This window comes from Octopus bimaculoides, chromosome 2, assembly GCF_001194135.2.
Source record: "Octopus bimaculoides isolate UCB-OBI-ISO-001 chromosome 2, ASM119413v2, whole genome shotgun sequence".
Taxonomy (NCBI): domain Eukaryota; kingdom Metazoa; phylum Mollusca; class Cephalopoda; order Octopoda; family Octopodidae; genus Octopus; species Octopus bimaculoides.
Window position 1 is genome coordinate 155,675,208 of NC_068982.1, and position 13,600 is coordinate 155,688,807.

Here is a 13,600-nt window from a genome sequence, read left to right on the forward strand (position 1 = left end):
ATATATATATATATATATATATATATATATATATATATATATACGAAAGAAATTTTAATTAGAATTTTATTGCAAGTTTAATCACTTGTTACTTACATCCAATTCTCTAGTTATCCATAACCACCATAATATTGTCACACCTTACCTTTACCTTGAGAAACACTAACAGTATCAGACAAAATGCCTGCAGTATTTATCTTTAAGTTCAAATCTCACCAATGCTGACTTTGCTTTTCAGTCTTATCTAATCTATAACAACAAAAAGGCTTGAAAGGACTGGAAGAAAGTGGGTAGCAGAGAACAATAGAACATACCTGAAAGAGAAGCTAGACATCAAATATACCTTGCAAGGGAAGAAGCAGAAAACAGTGGTTGGTGCATTAAAGGAGACAAGAAAGGATGCCCTTCAGACTAGTTGAAGACAATACAGCCTCTGAAGTGTTGGTTCCACAATAAAATGCTCTTAGACTCTTTAAAGTGGTTTGTAAACTTCTGTTCACATCCAGTCATAGAAATCATAATGGAATGTATGAGTGAGACATGGTTTTCTTACTTGTCTAGTTGGGCAGTAATTTTGAACAAGAAATCACCCATACCAGCAAAGGAACTGGCTGTAAATGATGATGATAATGTTATATATGTATGTGCTTGTGTAGGCTTCTGAATTTGATACACTGTTTCAGATTTTATATTGACTGTAAAAAATGAGATTCAGTGACAATAATACATCAATTATAAAAGTGAAATAAGTTATAAATAAACACCCAAAAGAGTTAGTTCAGGTTCTGAAGATCACAGGTTTGCTCCATTAGGGCTGACCAGGGTTAAGTAACAATTAGCATTCTACCCATCCACTGCACACTAGCTCCATCAGTCAGAGGTCAACACTAACTTGATAAGCCAGTTTCTTTTAAACTTAAAGATATATGCTATAATAATTTCTTGGTGGTTTATGAAAGGGGATTATTTCACAAGGGTTTTGTATTGCTGGAATTAATTTAACCAAAATTATTGAATTATTACTCTTTAACTCTTTTCTCTGTACCAGTTGAAATCATTTCAAAAATTTTTTATTTGAATGAAAAAAAAAAAAAATCAGAAACAATAAAAATAAAAGAGAAATTCAAATCAAATGAAAATGTTAAATAAAATTTAATAAAAAAAATTTTTAAAGCATTTTTGTATATAATACTATTTTTTAAAATTTTCCCTGAGAAATTTTGGCCAACTCAGAGGCCATTCATATTCATTTGGTACAATACCATCACATTTGGATTCAAAAAATGAGAAAAGTGGAAACCAAATTTTCGTTCTTTTGGAGTCTCTTTGCATTAAAGCACGGTTGTTGGCTAATGTGTGATAGTAGAGAAAGAGACGGGTAGTGATGTAAAAAGCAATAAAGACATCAATTGAATAGTGTTCATGGGCTGCAAGGATGAAAAAGATGCCGAAAAGATTCAAGACCCAGGTGATAGTATGGATGTAGTAAAACCGCTGCCGGGATGTATCTGTAATAAACAAAGAACAACAACATTATTATCACATGAAAGTGGTGTGGGAAACAGTCGTCTTCTGAACAGGTTTTCAACAAGGATGAAGCAAGTAAATATATATTTTGACAGCCTGTAGACATGATACACTTTCTGTTCTTTTCCTCCTCAATATCTAACAGGGAAATATAGAGAGGGTGAGAGTGTGTGATGTGTATGTTTGCTAGTATACTTTTTTATTATTTTACTATCATCATCATTTAATGTCTGTCGTTCATGCTGGTATGGGTTGGACGGTTTGACCAGGGCTGGCAAGCTGAAAGCTGAATCATTGCACCAGACTCCAGTCTGAATGCCCTTCCTAATCCCAATCACTCCAAGAGTGTAATGAGTGCTTTTACGTGCCACCAGCATGGGTGCCATTTGTGTGACACCAGTGTCTGCCACAACTGTGAATTTACTTGGCTTGATAGGTCTTCTTCTCAAGCACAACATAATGCCAAAGGTCTTGGTCATTCATCATTACCTCCATAAGGCCCAACACTTGAAAGGAGCTTTTCACATGCTACTGGTATCAGCCACTTTGCCTCTATGAGGTCCAGTGCTTGAAAGGTGCTTTTTATGTGCCAGCGACATGGGTGCCAGTTCTTCTCAAGCAATGATTTCCCTTGGCTTGACAGGTCTTCGCAAACAATATGATTTCCCTTGGCTTGATGGGTCTTCGCAAGCAATATGATTTCACTTGGCTTGATGGATCTTCTCAAGCATGTATTTTTAATATCCTTTGAATATAATTTTATTATTTGGTATGGAGTACCTAACCACATCTGGTGACACAGTAGTATACTATGTTGCAATGTACCATTTGGAGATCAATGGTGTAAGACATTAACAAATTACGCTGGATTAGGGAAAATAAATTGCATCAACAAATAACAGAATTTTAAGTCCCTCTTACCATGTCATTATCATCATCATTTAACGTCTACTTTCCATGATGGCATGGATTGGATGGTTTGACAGGAACCGGTCAAGTAGAAGACTGCACTAGACTTCTGTGTCTGTTTTGGCATGGATTTTATGGTTGGATGCCCTTCCTAACATTAACCACCCAGCAGAGTGGGCTGAGTGCTTTTTACGTGGCACAAGCACAGGTGAGGTCAATTTTGGAATGGTTTTTACAGCTGGATGTCCCTCTAAATGCCAACAACTTTATAGTGTGGACTGAATACTTTTTAGATGGCACCAGCACTGGATGACAAAGTAGGGTTTTACATTTTATAAGTTTCATAAGTATAGTATGGTTGAATGGTTCAGGAGTCTACTTTGCAATCAGGAGGTCTGTTTTAATACCACAGCATAGCATCTTGGGCAGGTGTCCTGTACTACAGCCTCAGGTCAACCCATATTTTGTGAGTAAAATTGGGCAGACAAAAACTGGATAGAAACCTGTCAGACAAATTGTACAAATGGTACAGGTCTTGTCACATTGGTTCTGCCCGAGAATTACATTTGAGGTACACATGCCAGTGGAATACTTGACCATTTATATGCTAATTCAGTGAGTTTGGTAGTTTAGTTTAATGAACAACTGAACATACCAACATCATCATAATCATTTAACATCCATTTTCCATGCTGGCATGGGTTGGATGGTTTGATTGGAGCTGGTAAGGCCAGGGGCCACATCAGTCTTCATTGTCTGTTCTGGCATGGTTTCTATGGGTGGATGCCCTTTCTAATGCCAACCACTCCACAGAGTTTAAAATTCTGACTGAGATCCATTTTTAATTTAAAGGATATATAATCAAACATCTTTTAAACAAGCATCCAAACCACTCTTAAATCACATCCTACTGAGCCCAGGTCTAAAACATCCAATTATAGGGATGCTGGATTGTAGTTGACCTGAGCTGGAGGAATGACAATATAAATGATGAAATGAGAATTTGTAGAGTACTTACATTCAGAGATGAAAAAATTTAGCATTGTGATGCAAACTGTATGGCCACTGAACATATAATCACCACATGTACGTACACCTTGGAGTGTCATACCAAATCCAGTAGCAATTTCTAAAGTACGTGTCAACTTTGCCCAGATATCATTGTCCTGTACCAAGTAAAGAAATAAGTCTACATATTTACAATGTATAATCAAAATAGTTAAGTTAGTCTTAACTGTATTAAGTATATACAGTTAGTAATAAGAAGCTAATTATAAATATTAAACAATATCAGTTAAGGACTAATATCATTTTAATTATTCCAGTGAGTACAGATGACAAACCCAGATATATTTCAATCCTATTAGACAACCTCAATGAAGTACAGATTTCCCTGTGCATGTCAAAATAGCGATGAAAGAAAAATAAGCACTAATACAATATTGTACACTAGTTGGCATACAAAATTATTAGTAATATTTTTTAGAGAATAAATAACTCAGAGATTCTGTTTGCATGAAAAGTAATGATTAAGTTAGTTCTAATATATCTAATGAAATTAAAAAGCGAATTGGACATAATTATGAAGAGAGGGAAAAAACAATATTAGTCAATGAGTAATACAGGCTGCAACAGGTATTTATAAACACAAGCTATAAATGTACCAAAGCTTAATTTGTCTTCTTTTTTTTCAGATGTACCAACAGTTTCAGCATGATAGATTTCAATCTGACATATTGTGCTCATATTCTAGCTACCAACCACAGAGAATGAGATATTAGCTTCTTGAATGTAGCTGAGTCCTTTGAATTTGAGATTGGGTAAGAGCCAGGAATCTCTGGCAATGATGTATTAACTGTGACAAGAGAAAGATACATTCTCAGTTGTCAGGATGGCTGATCTCATACAACAAGTCCAAGACATCATCAATGACAATCCCAGCAGGTTAATGAAAGCCATTACCAAGTAACTCAAGGTGGCAATGTCCAATATCAGATGTATGGTACATAAAGACATCAGGTACTTGTCCTACATGATAAGGAAACAACAGTTTCACATTCATCAAGAATCAGGAGAACTGCCTGATCATGTGACTCCAACATCACATGGTCAGCTAACTCACAGGATTTGAATCCCTGATTGCTACTGCTACATCAGAAGTGTTGTTGGAGGTTAGGTTAGGACTACTGCTGTGGGTGTGATGGATGAGAACCACCTAATCTTTGTTTTGCATCAGAACTGAGGAGGGTTTCATTGAACAGCTCCTTTGACAAATCTAAATGAATGTCCCTATTTTGTGGGAGTATGTTACTTTTACTGACTGGTGTTTTATTTTCCTTCAATTTTTATTTGTTCATGGTTGCCTGGTGCATCCTCTATGTCTATATATGTGGGGTCAGAATTTGACAGTATTTTGTGGAACTAATTCAGATATCTACAATTCAGCAGAGCATGCAAGGTCTTTGGAAATACAGACCATTTCATAACACCAAAATTTATATTTTCTGTATTGCTGCATGATACAAAATCATGGACAAATCTGTAGTGATTTAGATATTTTGGAAGTCTTTCAAATGAAATGAATCACAGAAGGATTACAGATTAAATTAACCATCTCAAGAATGATTACATTTGACAAACTAGTTTTTTCAGTTGATCATTTCTGATTTTATATGGAAACAGAAGTTATGCAGTTGCAAAAAGTCATGAGAATAAACACCCACCAAAATCCTAGAGATGAGGCGAGATTAAAGAAACTATTTTTCTAAGCTATAACCTTTCTAGTTCTGGTGGTGTAATAAAATGTAAAGCGGTTAGTGTTAGGAAGGTCATCAAGTGTAAAAATCATGCCATTAAAGGAAAGAATAAATTTGGCAGACAAGCAGGCATGGATTCCAGAAGACCCAATGCAAGCAACCCATCTAAAAGAAAAGCAATTCTAAATAAAAATACTGATTCATACCAGAGAGGACTCTTTTGTTGTACAGCAGACATCCTCTTTAGTTTCACTAGCATAATAAACTGCATAAAGTCTGCATTGTAAAATGGTTGTTGGTAATTGAAAGTACATCTAACTTGCGCAAGCATGGAAAAGTGGACGTTAAAAGGACAATGATGTTCTAACCATAACTATTCCAAAAAAAAAAGTGACATGTACAACAAAGATAGTTGTGTGTATCTGTTTACTGTGTGTGCCAGATGACAAAAGCTATGTGACAAGTAGCAAGATGCTAAGAGACACAATCAGTTCATGCCAACATGAAATATTTGTCAAGATTTTTCAGTATTAAATGTAAATTCCAATAAAAATTAGCTGTCTTACTCCTAATTATGTACAGAGTATATGAGAGTATTCCAGCTAGAAACCATTATTTTTTAAAGTATGGGTAAATAATGTTCTTTCCAAAAGGCCTGATCTAAAGATGAGGTTAGTTTGAAAAATCAGACTTATTGAAAACCCCTCATTTTGGATATTTACACATTTAATTAAAATGGATAAATAGGAAACTAAAAATGATATTTTTGCCTTAAAGAGTAACCTTTTCTCTCTCCACTATTTTTCCTAGTATGTTAGAATGGGAAATGAAGACAGCTAAATCTATAGGTGTCGAGTTAAGAAGCTTGCTTCATAATTACATGGTTCTCAGTTTGATTCCACTATATGACACTTTGGGCAAATGTCTTGTGTCCACTCAAATCTTGTGAGTGAAACTGGGTAAATAGAAATTATGCAGAAGCCTGTTGAATGGACTGTACCAGTTCTTTGGTGCTAGACTTAATCCATTGCTCAGTTTAACACCACCACTAGCTCTTGGATGCCTTTACTGGATCTGTCCACTCTGTTGCAAATATTCAGATCAGGTGTCCAGTCTGAGGATAACTAGACATCTTCAAGTGTTGCTGCTTTCTACTGCAGCAATCAATGAATCATGATTTCTCCTTCCCATTCCCTCCAACTGGCTTTTGAGGTCTTGCAAAATATGGTCCCTGTCATGAAAAAAAAAAGGAAAGCAAAACAAGAATTAAAAAAAAATAACTGAGGAACTTGGACAGGTTAATTAAAGAATTCTAAGTGAGGACTCAAAATATACCTTAGCTTCACACTGCAGGTGTACTCCAGGCACAGATAGTGATGTAATAAGCATTGTAACACAGCGTAACAAGAATACAGTACCCATCAGGGAAAACATTCTTCGCATTAAAATAAACCTGAAAAAGAAATAAAAAACCTAATAAAAATCAAGTGAACTGAGCAATCAATGATTAAGCAAAACCAACTTCCATAAATACTTTCTCCATATGGTCTGTACTCTTACATTGTTGTTTAATCCCTTGTCAGCACCAATCAACAAGATCTATCATCAAAAGCATTCCAGCTGTGATCATCTCATCTCTTTGTATATAAAAGACTACATTGTGTTATGTAACCTTCTTTATTTAAGATAGTAGTGTATGATTTGAGGGATTTAGTTGCTATTTCTAGTGTGATCACTATGGGTTCCCTCACTGGCTTGTATGGTACCAGTGTTTGTGTGTGCAGTGTAGTAAATAGATAAGTCTGCTTTGCAGTCAAAATTCTAAGTTGTAACCTATGTAGGTGATGGTGGAAAAGAGTTTTCTCATTTAACATTGGGTTGATCCTAGCCTCTTAACTGAAACTGAATAAACAATAACTGTGTGGAAGCCTACCAGCCAGACTGTATTTATGAATTAAAGTCCTAGCCTTGTCATAAATTCTGCATGAGGTTAAAGGTACAAGTATCAGTAAAATTCTGAAATTTGCAGTCATACATAAGAGAGTAAAGTTTTTGCATGTTAGGTACCATAAAATAACAACTGAGATAAAGGGGTTTGAGGTGTGTATTAAAAACTGATGAGTGTGTGTGTGTACATATCGTTTCATTCAATGTCCATATTTCATGCTAGCATGGGTTGGACGTTTGACAGGATTTGAAGTGGCAGAAGGCTGTACTGGCTCCAATGTCTGTTTTTGGCAAGGTTTCTATGGATCGATGCCCTCCATAATGTCACCCACTTTACAGAGTATACTGATGTATTGAGTGCTTCTGTTGTGGCACCAGCACAAAAGAGGTTACCAAGTAACAGGCAAGACAAGATTCCTGTAATAGAGTAAGGGGTTCAGTATCAAGGGAAGTGGATTTGTGCCAGGTGTTGAGAGGCTAAAGTATGACAGAGGAGATACATAGTTACATCAGCAAGAAAAGAGGAAAGAATGGCGAAAAGATGTCAGGGCATAGCCTCATGGTATAAGAAGGAGAATAAAAAGAGAATAGGGAGTAAGAATAGAGGGTGATGAGAGTGTGAAAGAAAAGTGACAGACTGTAAAGATGAGGACAGAAATGAATGCTGTGAATGATGAACATGGATGGAGGTGCAGACGATGGTGAATCTCAGTTTAGGGGAATGTGAGGAAAATAGGAATGGATTAGTGAAAAGAAGATAGGTGGAATAAAAAAAAAAAAAACGAGAAGTGTTGGTGGAGAGCAATAGTATAATAAAACTAAAACGAGAAGTGTTGGTGGAGAGCAATAGTATAATAAAACTAGGTAAATGAGAAATAAGGAGATTATGTAAAATATGGGTGAAAGAGAAGTTGAAGAGACAAAGGTCAGAGGCATGCAGGACTGGATATTGAATAATAACAGAGATGGGGCATTGATGGCAGATACGAGATGGTGCTCAGTGGAAATAAAGTGGTAAGGGATGTTGTTAGGAGAATGGGATGATTGGTAAGGGAAGTGGTTCCAAACAGAAGGACAACTGGCAGAATGAAAAAGTGGAATGGAGTATGTGCACTTCAGGTCTCATATAATTACAGCAACTAAGGAAATAGTGCCATGGCTAGAAGATTAATGAAGGATGAGTGTTATGAAGATGATTTTCAGGAAAGGTACAAATTGGGTGTAGGGGTATAGATGTGCACACATAAAAAAATCAATTTTAAAACAAGGATTATATATATGTGTGTGTGTGTGTGTGTAAAGTAGCAGCACATCAAATGATGGTTACATATGAGGGGAGAGAGGAGAGAGTGAATGATATTAAATATATTGGCTTCAAATTTTGGCATAAGGCCAGTAATTTTAGGGGAGAGGGTAAGTCAATTACATTGATCCCAATCCTCGACTGGTACTTATTTTATTGAGGATGAAAGGCAAAGTCGACCTCAGTGGAATTTGAACTTGGACGAAATGGCGCTAATAATTCTGTCAGCTCGCCACTCAAGTGATATTAAATATATTGAAATGAAAATTAATTAAAATATGGAGTTATCTCCCCTTATGTGACATATCAATAAACAAAGATTATTATTGTTAAAAGAAATAATTATACTGATATATCTAAAAATTGAGCTTTATTTAGTTTTCCATTTAGTCATTATGAGCATCTCTATATTTTGCAGAGTTTCTACAGTAAAAATTAGTTAGGTACTATGTACAATACAATTAACATTTGTTTTTCTGCATCAAAACGTCAATTACCAAATGGATTTTGTGCAGAAACAGTGATGTCAAATCACTAATACCAAATTGCTTGTGGAAAAATGTCCATAACCATGAAAACAGAGATGGTGATAATGATGATATGGAGGGTACTATAGCAGTGTAAATGAAAATATACAAAATAAATGGGTGCAAGTATGTACTTGTGTTTGAGAAGTTCACTTTCCAATCAGGTTAAACTGTATTATGTGGTACCTTTGACAAAGGTCTTCTACAATAATACTGAAAACATCTACACTTGGTGAGTAAAATTAGGAGGATGGTCAGTGTGTGGCAGTCTGTAAAATAGATTGTATATGTTCTTCTGTGGTAGACTTCATCTATCTCTAGGTTAAACACTATCATCTAGTCTTTGTATGCTTTTAATAGAGTCCATTCAGTTGCAGTCACAGTGGACAACAATTCAGTCAGAGAATTACTCAATATTTTGATGTGCTATTCACAACTATTGCAACCTATGTGTTGTAGCTTTCCCTTCTTTTATACCAATCTTCAGTTTTCTATCATAAAATCAAGGAGACTACAGTACAATAAAGGAGTGAAATCATTACAAATGTAGTTGTATATATTCGAGGTACTGACTTTACAAACCATCAAGTCATTTCAATGTTTTTCCAATGTCTCATTGAAGATCAAAATATGTTTATAATCAACAATTTACATGATACTTATATAGGAAAAATAAAACATGCACAAAAAATATACTACCTTAAGGAAAGTTCTAGATTAAAAAAACCCAAACAACTGCACCAATAAATCTACTAATAATGCAGATTATTCTGATGCAATGGATCAACTGCATTTATAAGGGTCTTCAACTACTTCATTTTAATTGTATTTTAATCCTTGAAAGTCTTTTATGGGCCAATGATTAGATCTGGAGTGAGAGCATAAACCAGTTGAAAAAGATTGACTCCTGGATAGGATACCAGAGTTTGAAAAATTTAAATTTTTCATGCTCTAAAATTATGAGTTAAAATTAGTAAAAGCTGAACATTAAGAGTATAAATGAGCTTCTGGTTAAGCATGTCTAACTCAGCTTTTCTATTTCATCTTTCTGGGATCCATAAAGTAAAAGTACATCTCCAGAAGTGTGGGTTGGAACTGTTGGGGCATTGCACAAAATGTTTAACAACATCTGTTCAGCTTTCAGCATTGAGTGCCTAGGGAAGTGTGGTGACCTTGTCTGTATTAAACCAACAGGACAGTATTTTGTAAAAAAAACAAAACAAAATGCTTGAAAGACATGTAACTTTTGTATTCTTACATGAAAGTTTCATGACAAGAACACAGTTTTTATTAAGTAATTCATCAGGTGATGTTCACAAACTGATAGCTCAAAAAGGAATATTGAGCATATATGTAACCAAAATAGTTAATCATTTATTACCATCAAAGCAAGGCAGTTGAATGATAGAAAAGATAGAATACCAGCCAAAATGCTACTATAGTATTTGTTTTAGTCCCTTGTTATAATTTCATTCACATCTCAGACGGTTTATAGGAATACCAAATTGGCACTAGTACTTGTTTAGTTTATTTATTGACTTCTGGAAAGATGCGTGAAAGTTGATCTCAAAAAGTAAAGGGTCATTTCTAAATGCTGTAGGCATTTAGTTTGACACTCTTTTGTCTCTCTCAGCCTCAGCATGAATCCTGATGTCAACTTTGCCTTTGTTTCTTTCAAGGAGTTGACAAAACAAGTAATAAATATTTAGTGAAGTTGATTTCAATTAACTACACCCTCACTCCCACTATAAGTCTGTAGCCGAGTACTAATATCAAAAATAGAATTTTGTCTTTTACTCTCTCATGTTAAAAACAGACTGGTTGTATTTGACAGTGAACTTAATTAATAAAAAAAAAAAGCTGAATGGAAATAATTATTCAATGAGAAAGAAAATCGTTAGTCTTTTACTTATACTGTTTTGATTTGTTCAACATGTACAGGAGAAATCTTCAGACATATTTTGATTTTGCTATACCTTTTTGGGGAATCTCTAAACATTCATATGTAAAAAAAAAACAATTATTATAGAAGACACTAGCTGACAGAGTCCACAAAAGTAGAAAGGAAACTTAAATCACATGGTCCTCAAGCTGACTTCTTAACCACATAACTATATCTCTACTACATGCATACATACATAAATTGCAGCTGAAATGGCAAAATGGACATAGATTTAAGATAATAAAGGCTTTTACTGACAGTGTTAAAAGAAAGCTGAGGTAGTAGCACTTACCTGTGTTTGTGGAAGAAAAGAACAGCACACCACATACTGACAAGGATTATTCCAATCATTTCACAGACTTCAAAGGCCCATGGAACATAAGGCATATTATCCAGAAATATATCAGGAAGAGGAGGATATTTACGCATATCAGGAACTCGTTCATGGACAATGACCATCACAAATGACGTAATTAGAAAGACGGTGAATATATAGAAAAAACTTAAAACTGTTTTCCAAATTTCTGGATCAAGATGTTGTGACTGAGCTCCTGACACTTCATCACAATCTTCAAACAATGATGTATCAGACTGGCTTTCTACAGGACTAGGCAGATTCCGTCGGCGTACAGTCATTCTGCTGCTGTCCACCTTACGGACATAGGAATGGTTGCAATTTGTTAAAGAGTTACCTGCAGTTACTTGTAAGTGTTGTACATGCAGCATAAGGCGTTTAATATCACCAAGGACTGGAATTGCTATTGGTTCCTGCTTCAGGTCATTCTCACTGAGTGTTAACAGCACCTGCCCATCAATGCGATGAGTCTCGGTCAGTAGATACACATACTCACCAAAGCCATTTTGTGTAAGCCAGTCTGCTACTTGGACACAATTCCATTTAGCAACATCCATCTCTCTTAAATATTCATCTAAAAACCATAGAAAGATAATATTAATAATAATAATAATAATAGTTTCAAATTTTAGTATAAGGCCAGCAATTTCAGGGGAGGGGATAAATTGATTACATTGACACCAGTACTCAATTGGTACTTACTTTATCAACCCCAAAAAGACAAAAGGCAAAGCTAAGCATTTTGTCTGGTGTGCTCACCACCTTAATAATAATAATCCTTTCTACTAAAGGCACAAGGCCTGAAATTTTTTGGGGAGGGTCTAGTTAATTGTATTGACCCCAGTATGCAACTGGTACTTATTTCACCGACCCTGAAAGGATGAAAGGCAAAGTTGTTCTCGGCAGAATTTGAACTAAGAAGATAAAGATGGACAAAATGCTGCTGTTTTGCCTGGCTTGCTAACATTTCTGCCAGCTTGCTACCTTAATAACAATAATGGTTTCAAATTCTAACACAAGGCCACCAGTTTCTGAGGGGAGGGGGCTAATTGATTACATCAACCCCAGCACTTGACTGGTACTTATTTTACCAATCTGAGAAGAGTGAAAGGTAAAGTTGATCATGATAGAATTTGAACTCAGAACATAAAGATGGATAAAATGCTGCTAAGAATTTTGCCCAGTGTGCTCATGATTCTGCTAGCTTGCCACTTTCATAACAACAACAACAGTAACAATAACAACAACAATCATAAGGTTTTCAAATTTTGGCACAAGGCCAGAAATTTCGGAGGAGGGGGTTTGACGGCAGATACAACAAAACAGAATGACTAAAATGATACCAGAAACATCAAAAACCTACATAAAGTAAATCTAATGTAGCATACAAACAAGTCTTCATTTCCAAAAGACAATACTGTACACACCTCAGGTGTGAGAGCCTAGTAGTGTGAATGTACACCAAGTAATATGATCGAAACTCACATGAAATCGATGAAAACATGACAATAAAGAGAAACAATCCAGGCGCATGCAGTAAATAAATTGTTAACAAAAGACCTCAAATGTAAAAATATTTTTACAAAAAATACTTACTTACAAATTTTTACATATATATATATTTACTTACAAATATATATATCTTAATATATAAAATGCTAAGTCATGTGTAGAGTTTTGGTTGGCTTCCCTCTTCTGTCAAGCTGGAAGGAAAAAGCAGTAGCTGTGATAGGTGAAAGAGAGAGAGAGAGAGAGAGAGAGAGAGAGAGAAAAATAAAGTGTTATAAAGACAGGTAGATTAGATAGATAAATAGATAAGTGAGAGACTGATGGAGATGGTCAGTAGTTTGTGATGCAAGCAGTAATTAAACTTTGGAAGAGGTGGTTAAAAAAGAGTTAAAGTGAAACAGATAGTGTAAGAGAGAAGATGGAAACATATAAAGTTCAGCAATAAGGAGGTGAAATTAGAGGTGATGTTGGGAAATGAAAAGAATGGTAGAATGCTCCCATGCTGGTGGCATGTAAAAAGCACCATACGAGCGTGATCATTGCCAGCACTGCCTTACCAGCACATGTGCCGGTGACATGTGAAAAACAACATTCGAGCGTGGTCGTTGCCAGTGCCGCCTGACTGGCCCTCGTGACGGTGGCACATAAAAGCACCCACTACACTCTTAGAGTGGTTGGCGTTAGGAAGGGCATTCAGCTGTAGAAACTTTGCCAGATCAGATTGAGCCTGGTGCAGCCTCTGGCTCACCAGTCCTTAGTCAAACCGTCCAACCCATGCCAGCATGGAAAGCGGACATTGAACAACGATGATGATTATATATATAT

The 13,600-nt window shown here is 35.6% G+C and overlaps 1 protein-coding gene across 5 annotated transcripts in view; it reads right to left on the minus strand.

Annotated features, from left to right (window-relative positions):
* Nucleotides 1-1,135: 1,135 nt before the first annotated feature.
* Nucleotides 1,136-13,600, minus strand: part of LOC106877052 (sphingomyelin synthase-related protein 1) — a 36,527-nt gene continuing 24,062 nt past the window's right edge. For 3 of the 5 annotated variants that reach the window (XM_014925839.2, XM_014925840.2, XM_014925841.2), the window contains 5 exons: nucleotides 12,863-12,969; nucleotides 11,204-11,840; nucleotides 6,528-6,645; nucleotides 3,455-3,602; nucleotides 1,136-1,508 (listed from right to left, as the gene is read on the minus strand). In XM_014925839.2, the coding sequence (XP_014781325.1) occupies nucleotides 1,192-1,508; nucleotides 3,455-3,602; nucleotides 6,528-6,645; nucleotides 11,204-11,823 (1,203 nt within the window). In that variant the 5' untranslated portion in view covers nucleotides 11,824-11,840; nucleotides 12,863-12,969 and the 3' untranslated portion in view covers nucleotides 1,136-1,191. The remainder of the gene's footprint in view (nucleotides 1,509-3,454; nucleotides 3,603-6,527; nucleotides 6,646-11,203; nucleotides 11,841-12,862; nucleotides 12,970-13,600) is intronic. The other 2 variants (XM_014925838.2, XM_014925842.2) reach the window with 1 other exon arrangement.